This window comes from Peromyscus leucopus, chromosome 2, assembly GCF_004664715.2.
Source record: "Peromyscus leucopus breed LL Stock chromosome 2, UCI_PerLeu_2.1, whole genome shotgun sequence".
NCBI lineage: Eukaryota > Metazoa > Chordata > Mammalia > Rodentia > Cricetidae > Peromyscus > Peromyscus leucopus.
The window spans coordinates 139,118,847-139,137,723 of NC_051064.1; the positions used below are offsets into that span (position 1 = coordinate 139,118,847).

Here is an 18,877-nt window from a genome sequence, read left to right on the forward strand (position 1 = left end):
AACTGTTGGATCTACGTTGTGAGCCTAGAAAAACCCTTTTGCATATTGCACAGTAACTGCTCAGGAGAATTTCATACTTGAATGGAATGGATGCTGCAGTTTTCTGTTCGGGCACAGGTGATGTGTGGGATAGGAGGGAGCCATTGAAGGTGCTAGAAGCAGTCATTACTGGGTGTAGCTGGAAACCCTCAGTGCTTGCCTCCGTGTGGGCTAGCCTTCTACTCTGGTATTTGTGTGTCAAGAAATTTCTAAAATGGCTAATTGTAGGCCAAGCTTGATAACACTTTGATCTTTTGCCACCTAAGAAGGCTGGGTGTTCTGGGTGTCCATGCTTCTAGAGGTGAATTGGGAAGATTATATTTCAAGAATAGTTTAGGCAACAGTTTGTGGCTTGTCTCTAAAAGGAAAATGAATGAAAAATAAACACCCTCCTGCATATTAATAGTCATGGTAAGTATGGTCCAGTGTGAGGGCATCCTTCTGGGAAAAGATAGGGCAAAAGTCTAAAAGCCCTTGCCTTTCCCAGGTTTTACTGTGGCCCTGGAATTCTCCCTTACTTTATTTCTTTTTGTTCCTTTGAGCCAATATTGTTTAAATCGTTTGGTGGTGGTTTTTTAAACTAGGGGCTTTGAGTGTGGCTCAGGTGGTAGGGTACTTGGTATACGCAAACTCCTACCCCATCCCTGTATAAATACCTGCATGGTGGGGCACTCCTGTAGTTCAAGCCCTTGGAAGGTACATCCAGAGGATCAGAAGCCAAGGCCACCTCGGTTGCATGAGATCCTATCAAGACATAAAGGGTTGGTGAGATGGTTTAGTGGATAAGGTGTTTGTGCACAACCTTGACAAACTGAATTTGATCCTGGTAACCCATGTGGTGAGTGAGAGTCCTTCATGGGTGCACCATGAACAGGCTTGGGCGCACACACATGCACCTCATGTAATACAATAATAAACAAGGTTGAAGCAGAGACCACCCTCCCCTGTTTCAGAGTCTAGCTATATGCAGGGTAACAGATTCCATATTAACAAAAGACAGAAGGTGTACATGAGGGTGTGTATCTTTTCTGCCTAAGAATCAAGAACAGCTTTTCACTGCACCGTGGAAATAACTGAAGCTACGTTTTTCAGAATGCTTACCCGTGTGTGTGTCTGCATTAATTAATATAGCTGCCTTTATACTTTCCTCCCTCAATGCAGCTGAAGGTACCCATGGCGGAGAAACCTGGTAACACGGTGAATTTCCGGAAGCTGCTGCTAAATCGCTGCCAGAAGGAGTTTGAAAAGGATAAAGCAGATGATGATGTCTTTGAGAAAAAGCAGAAAGAACTGGAAGCTGCCAGCGCTGTAAGGACTTCACATCAAGTACTGTCAGTTGTCGCACAGCCAGCTAGGACACCTGTGAAAGGGACCTGTTGTTGCCGGTGCACAAAAGAGAGAGGGAGGGAAGGAGGGAGGGACGGACAGTCAGATAGACAGACAGAGACAGAGAATTTTATTGCCAAATGTCTGTGGTGCTCAGTTCCACACCAGAAGTCAGCCTGACCTCGGGCTGTAGAGAGGTTGCTAGGTTCCACAGGTCTTGATGAATGCACACTTCCGCATGTAGTTCTTTTTTGCTTTCATTGTCCTGTGTCAGAGCCCTAAAGAGGATTTGAGTTCGAGAAAGCATAAGTCCCCAAGTCTTAGATGCTCTCACCCCTTTTTACACAACAGCCAGAGGAAAGGACAAGGCTTCATGATGAACTGGAAGAAGCCAAGGACAAAGCCCGGCGGAGATCCATCGGCAACATCAAGTTTATTGGAGAACTCTTTAAACTCAAAATGCTGACGGAGGCCATCATGCATGACTGTGTGGTGAAGCTGCTGAAGAACCATGATGAAGAGTCCCTGGAGTGCCTGTGTCGCCTGCTCACCACTATCGGCAAAGACCTGGACTTTGAGAAAGCAAAGGTAAGGCCCCAGCAAAGGCTGCGGGGCAGCTCTCAGTCAAGTATGGAGATGGGCTGTTACAGCAGCTCACCCGCCCCAGCCGCAACCTGTGTGTTTGCTCCTCATGCCCTTCTCCTTGCCTCAGTTTGACTGATAATGCTCTCCACCTCATTGCTTTAGATATAAGGTGAGGGGGTCCCTAATTATATGCAGGTCAGTGTATAGATTCTCTAGCTTGTTTGTCCTTGTCTTTTTCCCCTAACCATTTCATAGATTGGAAGCAGAAATGGGCTAAGAAATTCCGCCCCAGGCCTGAAAATGAAAGGCAAGAAGAACTAGTAGGATTGTTTGTTTCTCACTGTCTATCCCAGGCTGACTGAGCCCCTGGGATGGCATGTGTGCAACACCATGCCGCCCCAAGTCTCTTTATTTCTTGTTTTGAGACGTGTAGATGTAACCGTCTTGTTAAATAAGAAACACAGCCAGGCGGTGGTGGCTCACGCCTTTAATCCCAGCACTCGGGAGGCAGAGCCAGGAGGATCTCTGTGAGTTCGAGGCCAGCCTGGGCTACCAAGTGAGTCCCAGGAAAGGCGCAAAGCTACACAGAGAAACCCTGTCTCGAAAAACCAAAAAAATAAAAATAAAAATAAAATAAATAAATAAATAAGAAACACAGAGCCAATGCAGAGATGAAAGCCCAAGAAGTCAGAGTAATAGCTAACCGCTAAAAACCTTACCCTTCACTGTGGCTCCTGTCCTTCCCTCCGCAAGAGACCTCCTTCCTGTGTCTCTGTCTTTTTTATAGACTTTCTTTTCTGCCTTCTCATTGGTTGTAAACCCAACCACATGACCTCCTCGTCACTGTCTGTCTGTATAGACCTCCAGGTATTCTATGGTTGGTATTGAGATTAAATGCATTTGTCTCCATGCTGGCTGTATCCTCGAATGCACAGAGATCTGTCATGTGGATTAAAGGTGTATGCCACCACCGCCTGGCTTCTGCTATGGCTTGCTATTTGCTCTGATCCCCAAGCTACTTTATTTATTAACATACAAATAAAATCACATTTCAGTACAAATAAAATATCACCATAGAGACGTTCTCACTATGTAGCCCTGGCTGTCCTGGAACTCGCTTTGTAGACCAGGCTGGCCTTGAACTCAGGGATCTGCCTGTGTCTGCCTCCCAAGTACTGGGGTTAAAGACATGCGCCACCACAGCCTGGCAAGATGTTATTCTTAAATCGCTTAAAAACTTACTTGGTACCTTAGTATGATGGTACACATCTGTAATCCCAGCACTCAGGAGACTAAGCAGGAGGATCACAAATTTAAGGCAACCTTGGCTGCAGAGTGAGACCCTTTATAATAAAACTAAAACAAAAGTACATGAAGAAAAGAAAATTGAATTTCTCAGCCAGAAATCTTGGTGGTTTTATGTATTGCAGCCACGTATGGACCAGTACTTTAACCAGATGGAGAAAATTGTCAAAGAAAGAAAAACTTCATCCAGGATTCGATTCATGCTTCAGGATGTGATAGACCTCAGGCTGGTATGTTAGGTTTCTATTGTTTTAATAAACACCATGGCCAGAAGTAACCTGGGGAGAAGAGGGTTATTTCTGCTTACAGTTGCACAGTGTAGTTGATCATCCAGGAAGTCAGGGCCAGAGTCTGGTGGCAGGAACTGGAGCAGAGGCTGTGGGGGTTGCTGCTTACTGGGATGGGGTGTGTGTGTGTGTGTGTGTGTGTGTGTGTGTTTCAAGACAGGGTTTTTCTGTATATCCCTGGCTATCCTGGAACTCACTCTGTAGTCTTAGGCTGGCCTCGAACTCATTTAGTTTCCCTTGCCTCTGCCTTCCAAGTGCTGGATTAAAGGTGTGCTCAGGACCAATTGCCCAAGGTTTATACACACTTACATTAACCAAGAAAATGCCTACAGACAATCTGGTGGGAGTTTTTTCTCAATTGAGGGTCTTCCCAGCTGACTCTAGCTTGTGTCGGGGACAAAAAGAAAACAATAAAAAAGAACAAACACGAGCTGCTGAAGCCCCGCCTTTGTACGGAGTTGAGTAATGACGACGACGATGGTGATGCTCGCTCCTTGCCCAGCTCTGCACTGACAGGAGGGAGGGAGGAGCTGCCTGTTGAGCGTCCCTTCCCACATGGCAGCTCTGACCCTGGTCATCTGAAGTCAGCGGTGCTCACTGAGAGCCAGGCTTTGTTTCGTCTCCACAGTGAGCATGTTCAACCCCTAAGCCTTGTATTCCCTCCCCACAGTGACGCTGTGGCTGCTCTTCAGGTCTTAGGAAAGTGCAGTGAGAGATGTGTACAGTGCCCACTCATGCTGTTAGTGTTGGGTGTTCTCTGCACCTGGCGTAGCAGCTGCAGTGCTCATCTTTTCCTCCTGGGTTAACCCGATGGTGCCAGCTCAAAGCATAGGCCCCGCCTCTTCACACCCAGTCTTGTGGCATTGATGAGGCCTCTTTGTCTCAATAAACCCAGGCATGACCTTCATAGCAAAAGCCATGATCAGAGCCCACACGCTAAATTCAGCCTGTTCTCCACCCATCTCAATTTCAATTTTGAGAGGTGGCCTGGATGGAGTGAGGCAAGTTTTGTCTCCTGAGGAAAGAGAAGCAGCTTTGTGTGGCCATTGTAGGTCAGGTACCTTCATGTTATTGAAGGAATAAAAATGATTTCTTTCACCTTTGACTCAGAATCCTCTGAACCTGGTATGAACCCTCATGTCATACACGGTCCTGGGGAATCCTCTTCCAGTCTAGACACTAAAGACGGCTGTACCGGGCACCTGTACCCTCTGACTTTTATCACCAGTTGTCGGAATGTGCACTGCACACAATGCTAGAGTCCATCATTTTGTTAGCTCGAGTTCCTAGAGCACACGTCATCTATGAGCAGCTGAGAAACTAGCATAATTCTCCATTTTGTAGGTATTGTATTTGCTTCCTTTGGTTCCCGTGATGGAAAGCTATAGACTTGCTATAGGCTTTTTTTTTTTTTGCGGGAGTGTGTGTGTGTGTGTGTGATGGGGGTGGGTTTTTTTTTGGGGGGGGGTTGTCAATACAGGGTTTCTCTGGTGTAGCCCTGGCCATCCTGAAACTTGATCTGCAGATCAAGCTGGCCTCGAACACCCAGAGATTTACCTTCCTCTGCCTCCGGAGTGCTGAGATTAAAGGTGTGTACAGCTAACAAAAGTATAGGCTTTTAATATATTTGTATTTGGAAAATTATTGTTCTTGTGTGGTGTCAAGGACCAAACACAGGGCCGTGCACCAAGCCAGATTCCTGGCCCTTTTGGTAAAATTCTTCATTACTTGACTGGTAACCCTTTTTGCTACTTTCATAGTGTAATTGGGTGTCCCGGAGAGCAGATCAGGGGCCAAAAACTATCGAACAGATTCACAAAGAGGCCAAAATAGAAGAACAAGAAGAGCAAAGGAAAGTCCAGCAGCTGATGACCAAGGAGAAGAGAAGACCAGGTGAGGGCAGAGATGACCGGGGTGGGTGGAGTGCTGGGCACTATTAGGTACGACCTAGAAATCAGGTCACAAAGGACAGAGAGTTGGCTGTCAAGCAACATCAAGGCACCTGAGACTAACCATTGAATAAGAGAGTGCAGAATGGAAATTTTATGTTGATTGATTATGCAAAGCCAGGCGTTCATAGGCCTGCAGTGAGCATCTCCCTTCCACACTGTCCCGTGCGAGGTAAGAGAAGCAGTAGAAAGCTCTCTCCTCCAGGAAATCCTGTCCAGTGAATGCATGGGATGTCCTCCATTAAGGGTTTTAAAGTTTAGACTTAAGAATGATGTGAAGTTTGAAGGGAAGAGAGAGATGGAAAATGGAAGAAACCTGGCTGGTATTTGAAAGGATTTCAGTTGTGAAATGAAATAAACATTCACTTCCAAAAAGAGTAACAAGCCTGATTGGAGTGTGATTTCAGTGTTTGGACGGGGTGGACAATGTTTGTTGGGAGAACTGAGATCGCGGACTTAGTTTTCATTTCTGCCCATTTTAAGTGTGTAAACAAAGGAAGGGTGTCAAGAAAGTGGTATTTAACAAGAGCTGGACTATCTCTGCGGGGTGGGGTGGTTCTGAGTAGAGTCTTCTACCTTCTGTCTGCCAGGCAGGCTAGCTGCACATGATCTCCTGTTAGCTCCAGCCAGACAGGTTTGTTGAACTCCACTGTAGCAGGCTTTCTTTTGGGTCACCGACTAGCACCCAAATCATGACATGGAGGCTTTGTATTAGTCATGAATGCTGGCCTTGGCTTATGCTTGTCCCACTAGCTCTGATAACTTAAATTTACCTGTTTCTCTTCATCTACATTTTGCCTTGGGGCTTTTTACCTTTCTTGTATTCTATATGTCCTACTGTGTGTCTGGGTGCCTGACCCCAGGCACCTCCCTCTTTTTCTCCCTCATTCTTCCCCCACCCCAGCCTAGATTCCTCCTCCTACTTATTCTCTCTGTCTGACAGCCCCACCTATTCCTCTACTGCCTGCCTATTGGCCGTTGAGCTTTATTAGACCAACCAGTCAGGTACCTTAAGCAGGCAAAGCAACACATCTTTACATCGGTAAACAAATGCAACATAAACAAATGTAACACACCTTTACGTAGTTAATTTTTCACAACACTCCACCTTGTGACAGTTTTCTAAATCCTGTGTGTAAGGAACTGAGACTTGGTAACAATAGAAATAGATGGAATCAGAGCAGGAGAGATGGGTCGGTGGTTAAGAACACTGGCTGTTCTTGCTAAGAACCCAGATTGTGTTCCCACCACCACCCAGCACTTCATAAGCATCTGTCACTCTAATATTAGGGAATCAACCACTTCTGGCCTCTGAGAACACCAAGCGCATATGGTTCATAGACATACATGTAGGCAAAACTCCCATACACATAAGATTAAAATAAAATTTAAAAAGGAACAGGCTAGAGGATGAGACAGGTGCAGCTGTTTCAAGACAACGCAGAAGACAGCTTCTCTCTGAAATGGACCTCCGGCCGAGTGTTCAGAGCAGCAGAAGCAGAAACCTTTCCAAAGAAACCTTCCAAACCTTTCCCAAAGAGTCATTTTCTTTTGAGCTTGTCAGAGGGGAATATAGGTCGTGTTAGTGTGCCCTGTGGTTCAGTGAGCATGATAGCCACAGTAGTGAGCATCTCTGTGGAGAATTGCTGAGTGGTTGACATGTGTGCTTGGGGTAAGGAGGGCAATGGCTGAAAACATGAACTTTGGAGCTGCCTGGCTCCAAATGTCAGCTCTGCTGTTCCACAGCTCTGTGATCTTGCACAAGGCACTGGATTGCAAGGTGGACTTGAAGAATTGTACCTCGTCCTGCAGGACATCTGGCTCAGAGTGAGCATTCAGTTACTATTGGCCAGGACTTAGCGGAGATAGTGTCCTCCATAATAGAGGAGGCAGGAGAGCTGTAGCTTCTAGAGAGAGCAGAGTTTACATTTGCGTTACATGGGCTGCCCCACGGAGACTTAGCAGCTTGCTTTTCAGGTAATGGACTTTATTTACTGTTGAGCAAAATGGAGAAAATCAGAGATTTTCTTAAGGCCTAATTCATAGGAAATGCCCATGTGTGACTAAAAGAAGAAAGTGTTGAACAGCAAAGTGATGAGAAAGAGCAAGGATGTAAGTGTCACTGAAAGAAAAGACAAGTGTGTTGATGGTCACTAACATCCAGTAACACAGTCCATGTGTGGTTCACAGCAGCTCATCAAGTTCCAAGTGCCTGTCACTTAACTAGGTCATGTGCTGAGCAGCAGTAAATAAATACTGGAGTAGAGTATACCACTTATCAAACAACTGTGTCATGGAACAATTGAGAAGAGAAATGTGGGGAATGCAAGGTTTAAAGGGTAGTGGGTGCAATTTTTGAAAGTTTTTTTTATTACATAGCATACTTCGGAGGTCAGAGAAAAACTTGAAGGAGCCTGTTTTCTCCTCCTACCATGTGTGGGTCCCAGGATCGAACTTGGGTCCTCAGGCCTGGCAGCAGCTGCTTCCACCTATTGAGCCGTCCTGCCCTCCCAGGTGATTTTAAGCAGGAGGCTGAGGGAGCCTGAACCCCGGGAGGCCGGGCAGTCGTGTGCACATCTGTGGACGGACAAATAGGACGGGGTAGAGAAGGCACAGAGGCCTGCAGCCGTGCCTTCCGAAACAGGAGTAGTCCATGGTTAGAGCTCTGGGCCTAGATGGCAAAGGATCACACCAGAAGACAGGACAGAGGCAGCGGAGACCAGAAAACTCAGAGCTCGGTGTAGGCCTTTTGTACAGAATCTTGTCTTCTTTTTTTTTCATTAAGATGACGACAACCAGAGGTGTTTCAAACAAAACAACAGCAAGATTTCTGTCCTTTATGGAATCACATTGTTGGCCAGGACAGATCGATCAGAAGCTAGGAAGCCACAGCAAAGCTTCTTACCTGATCTGGGAAGCTTAAGGAGAGCTGCTAACGTTGAACTCGGCAACGTAAAAATCCATCCTGCATTATATGAGGTTTTGAGACAGGATCTTGCCATGTATTATCTATCACTAGTCTGGAAGTCACTGTGTAGCCCAGGCTGGCCTAGAATTCCTGATTCTCCTGTCTCTGAGGTGGCTTCACATATATTTTAAAGGTGGGCCTGGCAAGGTCTGACAATTAGAAATGAAAACTGAGAGAACAGAAGTCAGGATTTTTCCTCCTGAGCACCTACAGGTCAAAGAGAGTGGAAAATTTAGATGGGAATCCATCCAACTCTTCCCAAGATGTAGATACAGTTATGATTAACTCTGCCAATACCAGACTTTGCCCTGCCTTGGCTAATACCTAGTAGTCATTTGTGTAGGTTTTTTTTTTTTTTTCCCCCTAAATCAGTAAATTTTCTTGAGAGTCAGAGTGCCTGTTTCATGCTATGCAGATTAAAGATTCTCCAGGCCAGGTTTAATGGTACACATCCATATGCAGCCAACCTGGTCTACACAGTACAACTCAGTCTCTAAAAAAGAAAAATAAACTTTCTCTTAACAGGACTACCATTAATATTTTAATAGCTTCATTTGTCATGTCCTTGGTTTTGACTGGCGTCAGTCAGTTTACAGTACTGCTCACTCAGTGCCAAACTGACTTGAGGTGATGAGGGATTGACATATTCTGTCCCCCCTGCAGGCGTTCAAAGAGTAGATGAGGGTGGATGGAATACTGTTCAGGGCGCCAAGAACAGCCGAGTTCTGGACCCCTCCAAATTCTTGAAAATCACTAAGGTAAGTACGACGCTTTAAAGGATTTATAAAACTGACTGCATGCTTGTAATCCCAGTACTTAGAAGGATCAGAAACTTAGGGTCATCCTCAACTATGTAGCAGTTTAAAAACAGCCTAGGCTACATGAGACCCTGCCCTCCACAAGCTGCAGACGTGTGTGCGTGTGTATTTTGTGGCAGCACACACCTGTAATTCTAGCACTTAGGAAGTTGCTGCAGGAGGATTGCTTTGAGTTTGTGAGCAGCCAGGGCTATATATACAAACTGATGGGGCGATTTGCATATCACTGGGCATTGTATTAGAAGAATAATTTGAAACTGTATTCCATTTGGCAAGTTGATAAGCCGTTTTGAGCAGAGGACCCATGTACACCCTGGAAATCAGTGTGGCCTTCATGCTGTTCTCTGTTGCCCAGTTCAAGATAAGGTTTAGAGACCTACCTGGACTGAGTCTATCAGGTTGATCCCAGTCCTCGGGGGAGACCTTGATCTGGAGGAGGTGGGAATGGGGGGAAAAGGAGGGGGGCAGGAAGGGAGAGAAGAAGGGAATCTGTGGCTATTATGTAGAACTGAATAGTATTGTAAAATAAAAAAAATAAAATAAAATAAAAAGATAAGGTTTAAAGGCCCAGGGGTCCCACCTTAATGAGCACAGCTCCAGTTTATGATTGTTTTACTTTGAGGCAGGGTATCCAGGCTGGCCTGAAGTTGGTTAATGTAAACTAGGCTAGCGTGGAGCTTTGCTTGATGGTGTGCATCACCACTGCCTGGCTAAATTCATGTTTCTTAAACTTAAACTGAAAGAATGTGTTGCTAAAATTGTTTATCCCGCACTGAAGAAAGCCATTCTAGAATTGATCTGTGAATGACCCTTGGCCACTTTGATTGCAGCCCACCATTGATGAGAAGATCCAGCTGGTTCCAAAGGCGCAGCTGGGCAGCTGGGGCAAAGGCAGCAGCGGTGGAGCAAAGGCGAGCGAGACGGGTATGTGCGGCGGCCTCTCCAGCTGCCTGGGCAGTAACGCCATTGCCTTGCCTTGCATTCCCAGTGTCCAGAACTGTTAGGAAAAGAAAGGTCTGTAGACTTATCTGACTGGACTTTGCTTAGTGGCTCTCGATACCATGACATATAAAAGCTTCCTTTTCTGTAGGGTTCTTTGCAGTATTTAAAACTTTTTTAGATTTGTTTTATTAGTATGAACATTTTGCCTGGAGGTTTGTGTGTACACCAGATATATGCAACTTGCCTGCAGAGGTGAGAAGTGGATCTGGAATTACATGTGGTTAGGAGCCGCCACATGGGTGCTAGGAACTGATGCGGGTCCTCCCGAAGAGCAGCCAGTGTTCTAATCACTGAGCCATCTCTCCTGCCCTCTCCATGTTCACTTTAAGCATGTGTTTGTTTGTTTTGGTGTTTGGGACAGGGTTTCTATGTGTAGCCTGGCTGTCCTGGAACTTGCTCTGTTGATTGTGCTGGCCTCCAACTCAGATCCATCTGCCTCTGCCTCCCAAGTGCTGGGATTAAAGGTGTGCCATCACACCTGACTAACATTTAAACTTTCAAGAAAATATTTTTTCAGTTAAGCTGTTTGTTTTATTTTTAAGTATTTTGTTTTTGTTTTGTTTATTGAGACAGGGTCTCACTCTGTATCCCTGACTGGACTGGAACTCACTACATAGACCAGGCTGGCCTGAAACTCAGAGATTGGCCTGCCTCTTCTTCCTGAGTGCTCAGATTAAAGACGTGCCAGGCTAGCATCAAGTGTTTTTTTCAAATTCCTGAACTCCTAGAATTTAGGAGATGGAAGACTGGAAAAGATCCCCTGTTCATGCCTGCCTGACTTGCAAAGCAAGACACTAACTGTCTTCAAAAAGCTAGTTTGCAGCTAGGTGTGGTGGCACACATATAATGCTAGCACTTAGGAGGCTGAGGCAGGAGGACTGCCATAAGTTTGGGACACCTAGGCAACCCGGTAAGTACCAGACCAGCCAGAGCTACAAGGTAGTAAGACCTTATCTCAAAAACAGAAACAAAGAGCAGGCTGCGTATGTGGCTTAGTGATGGAGCGCTGGCCGAGTTGCACAAGGACCAGTCCGCAGCAGAGGAGGAGGAGGAGCAGGTATTCTATTTGCAGGCTTGACTTTTGGACTAAGAATGAGTGCAGTTTCTTATCTTTGACATTCAGACACAATATTATCATCTACAAAGCTCACATTCCCCTCCCTAATTGAAGAACTACTCACCTTTGATGGTCTTTGAGGGAGTGAGAATTAGTTTTCTCTAAGAGTTGGGCAGTGGTGGTACACGACTTTAATCCCAGCACTCAGGAGGCACAGGTAGGTGGATCACTTGAATTCTGAGTCCCAATTGAGCCTGGTCTACAGCAACAGTCCAGGACAGTCAAGGCTACACAGAGAAACCCCAAAAACAAACAAACAAAAGTGTGGCCCCTTGTAGGTCTGCCTCGATCCAGTTGAAGGCTCCACACCCCTAGTATGTAAGGAGCACAAAGTGGAGTTGGCGGGTTGTTGTTGTTGTTTTGGGGGTTTTGTTTTGTTTTTGAAAGACAGGAAGTTGAGAGGGGTTGCGAGTAGATCTGGAAGAATTTAGGATGACTTGGAGCTAATTATTTAAAGTTCACATTCAAGAACCATACAATCTAATTGCATTATGTGCAAAAAACAAAACAAAACCTCACAATATTGTTTTTTGTTGTTTTGGTTTTGGTTTTTTTTTTTTTTTTTTTGAGACAGGATTTCTCTGTAATAATAGCTCTGTCTGTCCTGGATCTTGCTCTGTAGACCAGGTTGGCCTGGAACTCACAGAGATCCACCTGCCTCTGCCTCCCAAATGTTGGGATTAAAGGTGTGCGCCATCACCATCCGGCATCTCACAATGTTTTTATTACAATTATTATTTTATCTTGGTCCAAATTCATACCTCCAGCACACGTGACCAAATTGGAAAAAGTCATAAACCTGTCTTGACAGCTGGAGAAATGCAGCAATCCAAAGGAAAACTAGGAAATTTCAAGTTTTCTTAGATTATTTTAAATCCCATTGTTTATTTGTATACTTTCAGATAAATCACAGCATTACGTTGGTTAATTTTGTGCAGTGTCTTGGTTTGTTGTGGTGCGTTTCTCTCTCCTGCTTACCACACCTGTTTTTGTCCTCTGCACAGGGTGTCTTACATACTTAGCGGCTGGTTGATTGGTAGCTTTGTTGTGTGTGTGTATCTGGATCCCATGTAGCCCAGGCTGGCCTGAAGTCACTGTGTAGCTGAGTTGATCTTGAACTCCTTGACTCTGCCTCAGTCTTCCTGCATCCTGAAATTACAGACCACCACACCTGAGCGAGCGCATATGTTTTTAAGGACAGAAATTTGTGGTGAACAGAAATCTAGGCTCTTGGATATGCTAAGACCCTAAAATGTACTTGTCAGAATATGATAGGTGTCACCTGCACTTGTTAGAAATCACTGTCTACAGCCATACCCCCTCCCTCACGGGGTGCCTCATCTTGGCTGATGCTAGCTGCTAAGCAATGGGCCTGGTTAGGACTTTGGATGGGAGGGCTTACTGGGCATTGAGCTCTAACCTTTCTTGGCTCTCTCTCTTATAAACTGTCTGTTTCCACTCTGTTGCATAAAGACGTGACTGCCCTTGGGCTGGGGTGCGATTCAGTGGGTAGAGTGCCTTCTTAGCGTGCACAGAGCCCTGGGTTTGAGCCTTAGTAATTCAGGAAATGGGTGTGGTGTAGAGTGCCTGTGATTCCAGCATTCAGAAGATGGGAGTCATGAGGATCTGAAGTTCAAAGTCATCCTCGGCTACATAGTGAGTTCCAGACTGGACTGGCCTATATGAGATCTTATCAAAAAAGGAACAAGGGTGGGGGGTAGGGGTGGAGTTCACCTGTTGTCCCAAGAGTCGGGGCCCACCTGGACAACATAGACCTGTTTCAAATTTTAAAAGAAAGAAATTCCTGGTCTTACTCCTTACTCCCAGTAGGCAGGAAAACAGGGTATTTGCATAATAACCATGTGATTCGTGTTTTTTTTCTAAATCTACAACACCTATAGATGCCTTACGGTCAAGTGCTTCCAGTTTAAATAGATTCTCTCCTCTGCAACCTCCAGCACCTTCAGGGTCCCCATCAGCCACACCTTTAGAGTTTGATTCCCGAAGGGCATTAACCAGGTGAGAACTTACTTTTCACATTTACTAATGGCTGTCCTCCTTGCATGCATGCCTGTCATCCCTAAAGTTAATGTCTTCTTTAATCTTGACACACCATAATTAATAAGGCAGGAATATAATCAGGTATTGGCTTTGGGGTGGGATGAGGGTAGAGCAGGTTATCTGGCCGTACTTTGTTCCTTAGGAGAGCCCGGCTGCCCAAATAGAGAACAATGCCGGCAGGTCTAGGCCTTGCAAAGCTCTTCCAGCATGGGAATATCCTTGCAAGCAAGGATTTGAAAATTAAGGAACAGAAGCATCCGCCAGCCAACCATCTACTCTGTCTCTGTGTTAAGTTACTTAATGCATTTCGTCAGTAACTGTCTGGAATGTGTCGCTGGTTCCTGAGGCTTCTGGAGCAGTCTGCTGAGCACACCACCGCTGTTCAGAAGCACCTGGACTGTGGTCCGCAGCTTCTGTGGACTCTGGTGGTTCTGATTTTCATGTGCTTGTATGTGTTCTTTGGGTAGACTTCTGTCCAGCCCAAGTTGTTCACCTCCACCCCTCACCCTTCACCCTTCTACAGAGTCACTACAGTCAAGAACTGTCTGAATAAACTGCCAGGGAGACATTCAGTGTTCTCGTAAGATAATAAAAAAGCACGTGGCTTTCACTGGTAAAGGTCCCTTCTGCTTCTCTCAGATAAATCACAGCCTTTGGAAGTTTCTGGAGTTTTTTAGGTTGTGAGTCTGGGCTTGTGTAATTTCATTTCCTGCCCTTCATTCAGCTTACACTTCATCACTGGCTCTTACTTCAGAGTTCTATAAATCAGTAAGGAATTGGCACTGACTCCTAAAATGTTTTAGTAGAGTTGGGGGCATATCTAAACTGCGTGGTGTATCTTAACCAGCTTACGGCCCTGGGTTTAATCCAGACCTCCACACTCAAAACCATGCAATTGAAAAAACATGTCTTAATCTGTGCCGTACGGGCCTGTGCACTTGTCACTGTCCAGAGCGTCTTGTCTGTGATGGACTCGGGGCTCCTGGAGGCGGGGCTCTGTGTCCTCCACACTTGTGTGTGGAACTCAGGACAACCAGAAAGAAGCAGTCCTGGAGCTCATACTCGAGTCGTTAGGTTGACAGCAAGCACCTTGACCTACTGAACCGTCTCATCATCTCCGACTTCAATGTCTTTTTGTTCATTATTAATGGTAGAGTCTTCGGTGTTCATATATGAATATAGTGGATTTAGATATATTCATTTCTGTATAAACCCCCTGGACCCTCCTCCCCCATCCTCCTCCCAACTTCATACCTTCTATTTTATATATTATATACACACATACATATATATATATATATATGTATATATACACACATACATACATATATATGTATATATACACACACATACATACATATACACAGATATATACATACAAATATAGAGATATATAAGACCTTCTTTGTAGAGTTAGAGCCGCTCATATGCTCTCTGGAGCATGGGCATCGCACCACAACTCATGTGGCTAATGAGAGCAGACTCTGCCACCCTCAGCAGCCGTCACCTATGAGAGACTCCTGACACTGGAGTGCTCATTTGTTTGGTTCTTTGTTATTTTCTTTGTTTCTTTGTGCAGCCTTGACTGTCCTGAAACTTGCTCTGTAGACCAGGCTGGCTTTGAACTCAGAGATCAGTCTGCCTCTGCATCCCGAGTGCTGGGATTAAAGTCATGCACCACCATTGCCCGGCTCATACTGCAGTTTTTACAGATTGCCTTTGATCCTTGCAAATAAAACTGTCATACTTTATATATAAGATCTATCAAATTATTTTAAGTAAAAAATCAGACTATTCACAAAAATTAAAAAATAATTAAGTATCATTTTTTCCTACTGAAGGTAAAATTAAAACATTTTAGCAAGTATTTCTTTGGAAACTCAGGTTTGTACCTGTTTTGAGAGTTAGTATACTTTGAAATACAATCGATGCCTTGTATCTAAAATCATGTGGGAAGCTGGAAAGAGGATCGGCTGGTCATCAAGGATGATAACCTGAATTTCACCCAGTACCCATGTTAAGGTGAAGGAGACATCTGACTCCCTACAGTTGCCCTCTGACCTCCACATGAATGCCACAGCATTTGTGTGCCCTCACAACAATAAGTTAAGATTCAAAATGAAGTTATGTAGAAACCTGCGTTTTCAGCAGTAATCGGTAATGTTTACAGTGTTGTTCTGTGGTTTGAATCTGAAGTGGGGACGTTGGCTTTTGAAACATGGTGTTTTGTTTTGAAGTCGTGGGAGCATGGGCAGAGAGAAGAGTGACAAGCCGAGTCCCGCCGGAGCAGCCCGTCCCAACACTTTCCTGAGGGGCAGTAGCAAAGATCTGCTGGACAACCAGTCTCAGGAGGAGCAGCGCAGAGAGATGCTGGAGACCGTGAAGCAGCTGACTGGAGGCGTGGATGCCGAGAGGGCCAGCTCCGAGGCGGACCGAAGCAAGACCAGGGAGCTAGGTGAGAGGGCTCTGGGGACACAAGACAGACCTGGCTGTTGGCCTTAAATTCAGAAGCCGATGCAGGGGCTGGAGAAGTGAGAAATGACACAGCGGTGTTGCACACTGGCTCTCCTCCAGAGGACCCTCTTCAGTTCCCAGCACTCGTGGTGGCCCACAGCCCCGGGTGACTCCATTCCCGGCACCTGCTTCTGATCTGACAGACATAGTCCTCACATGGTGCAGGCACAACTCTCAGACAAATAAAGGAAAATAAGGAGTAATAAGAAACCACGATGACTCCATGTATGGGTAAAATTCAAGGCCCACACTGGCAACACCTGCATAGCACCGTCATTTTCTGCTGTGGGTCTCTTTGTGGAATGCTGTCTTCACAGGGCTTACCGTCATCCTTGTCTCTGGAATGTCATGATGACATGGTCCTCTTTCTTTATGCTCATCCTTCTGAGTTTCTCACAAGTCCTTTCAACACCTCAATGTCCATCGTCCTTAGAGGGTTTGTGCTGGCTAAAACCCCTGCTTTATTCCTGATTAACAAAAAGAAGGTACCAGAGTGTTTTTTCTCTTTTGTCTCCCTGGTAACTTCTGTGGAGTGAGCATACATGTGCTCTAAACTTGCTCTGGTGATGCTGTGTCTTTAATCTGAGCTGTCTTTATCTACACGCCTACACTCTACAGTTCCTAGAAAAATAAAATGAGATGTTAACGTGGAGAAATCCTTGGAGCGGAGATGATCCAGTGGTTTTGAGTGGTCGCAGAGCTCATGAGGCTGACTCGTAGAGATGAGCAGAGCGAGGGGGGCATTGCTGAGGGAGCAGCATGCACACAGTTGCAGTGGGAGAAGCCGGCGTGTTTGCACAGGTCCCACGCTGGGCCAGGGCAGACAGCGCTGGCACGCAGGACCTCAGTCCTCGTGTGTGCTGTAGGCCTTTGAGTACCCATTCTTGAAGCAGTTGCAGGGAAACAAAACACAGAAATGGCCGAGCTGTGGCTCTGAAGGTTCACATTGTCCCTGACTCCTGTTCCTGACTGTAGAGCAGACCACAATGTTACTCCGTGCCTATCTGTTGTAATGGAAACAGCTTCTTGATTCTGCTGTCATGTGTCTGCCTGTCAAACTGCTGTCTATAAAACATCTCCATGGCAAAACCAGTGTAAGAGCATGCAAATCTTACCAGTCATGATGCTAGTGTACTGAGACTTCTTGCTCTTTTTCATCTCATTCACAGTGAAACCAGACATGTGTACAGTGTCACCCCCTGACAAGCCTGCGCTGTCAGAAGAGGAAGTGGAGAGGAAGTCCAAGTCTATCATTGATGAATTCCTACATATCAATGACTTCAAGGTAGATGCTGGTAACAAAGGGAAACAGCTCCTAGGCAGCCCATGTTGGAGAGCCATGGTAACTTGGCTTGGGTCTCAAGAGTGTTATTATGAGCAGATAAAACAAAGATTAAGTTATCCAACTCCTCAGGGTTCAGTTTGCTCAGCTCATGCATTTTGGCCAGGTACCATGTTTTAAATTGATGGGGGTGGGGGGCGGAGAATGGATCCTAGTCAATGTCATCAAGAGGAGGCCAAACGGACCGTGGCGTTAGGGGCAGAGGCAGCATATTACCATGAGGCTCCCAGGTCCACCTGTCGGGCCCCTAGACGTATCCTCGTCATTCTTAGGTTGACCTGAATTGTAACTGCCATCTCTTCTCTTTATTTTGTAAGTGGGAAACTGAGGCACAAAAGGACAGAGAGTGTTCAGAGTCAGGGGGCCTGAGACACTTGAAGACCCTCCTGTAGCTTGCCCTCTGATCTTTCCACCCAGACTTTACATGGCAGTTGGTAGGACAGGCCTCCTGCCTGACAAAATCACCTAATCAGTGTCCAGGGACGGAGACAGCAGGTAACACCACAGATGTCCTCTGAGCTGGAGGACCTGGCACACAGGTCATGTGACACAGTCTAGTTGGCTGCTCAAGGTCAGGAAGTGTCCTTTCTGTTAGACGTTTGTCAGAGAGTGTGAATACTTTGGCTTTAGTATCTCCTAATTCATTTTTCTGAACAACACAGTCCTTATCTGCTTTTTTATACAAAATCACTTTGATTATGTATATCCCAGCTTTTCAACCTTTATACCTCTAATATTATCCAGAATTTGGAAGTAGGAAAAGTTTCAGTTTCGAGGAGTTCTGGTTTGGTTTGGCTTGCTTTTGCTTTGGTTTTGGTTGCGTTTGAGGCAGAGCTTCATGTCACCCAGGCCAGCCTCCACCTCCCTCTGTAGCCAAGGCTGGCTCTGACTTTTGGTTTCTGCCTCCACTTCCCAGTTGCTGGGGTTGGACCACCAGCACAGGGTTTTGTTTCGAGACGGGGTCTTGCTGTGTAGCTCAGGTTAACTTGGAGTTCACTATATAGACTAGGCTGGCTTTGGACTTGAGGCAGTCTTTCTGCCTCAGCCTCCGTTTTCCTGGGATTGCAAGCATGGGCCACTAGACCCAGCTGGAAAAGAACCTTTTGGTGATGATAAAGGTAAAAGAGTGTTCGCATAGACTTGACAGTGGAGCGGAATAAACATTGATTTGGGGCTGGAGGGACGGCTTAGCCGCTAAAGGCTCGGCTCACAGCATGGATTGAACAGCAAAGAGTTCACTGCCAGGCTGTTAACTCCTCAGCCACCTTCCTAGACAGAGAGGGTCTGGGGTCTTTCTTTTTTCTCCTGGCATGGAAGTGGAGGAATGTGAAAGACTTAGGAGAAATTGAAGAATTGCTGTAGGTGCCAGGGAGCAGGTCAGGAAGGACGTGGAGACTGGCTTCAGACTTAATTTGAAGATGGTCAGAGTTAGTGAGTGACAAATCTTTGATCCTGCAAACTGAGAGTCCATGGGGAAGTGCTTACCGTCCCTTGGGAAGAGCTGAGCCACTTCTGCCGGATGGGATGGGTAGAGTCAGGTAGGCTTCATTGTTCTCTGCAGGAG

General features: G+C 45.8%; 1 protein-coding gene across 26 annotated transcripts in view; it reads left to right on the top strand.

Moving 5' to 3' along the window:
• Window positions 1-18,877, top strand: part of Eif4g3 (eukaryotic translation initiation factor 4 gamma 3) — a 233,280-nt gene that overhangs the window by 193,119 nt on the left and 21,284 nt on the right. For 24 of the 26 annotated variants that reach the window (XM_037203103.1, XM_028875356.2, XM_028875355.1 and 21 more), the window contains 9 exons: window positions 1,201-1,347; window positions 1,717-1,953; window positions 3,381-3,485; window positions 5,303-5,435; window positions 9,123-9,217; window positions 10,108-10,201; window positions 13,298-13,415; window positions 15,695-15,912; window positions 17,141-17,256. In XM_037203103.1, the coding sequence (XP_037058998.1) occupies window positions 1,201-1,347; window positions 1,717-1,953; window positions 3,381-3,485; window positions 5,303-5,435; window positions 9,123-9,217; window positions 10,108-10,201; window positions 13,298-13,415; window positions 15,695-15,912; window positions 17,141-17,256 (1,263 nt within the window). The remainder of the gene's footprint in view (window positions 1-1,200; window positions 1,348-1,716; window positions 1,954-3,380; window positions 3,486-5,302; window positions 5,436-9,122; window positions 9,218-10,107; window positions 10,202-13,297; window positions 13,416-15,694; window positions 15,913-17,140; window positions 17,257-18,877) is intronic. The other 2 variants (XM_037203097.1, XM_028875346.2) reach the window with 1 other exon arrangement.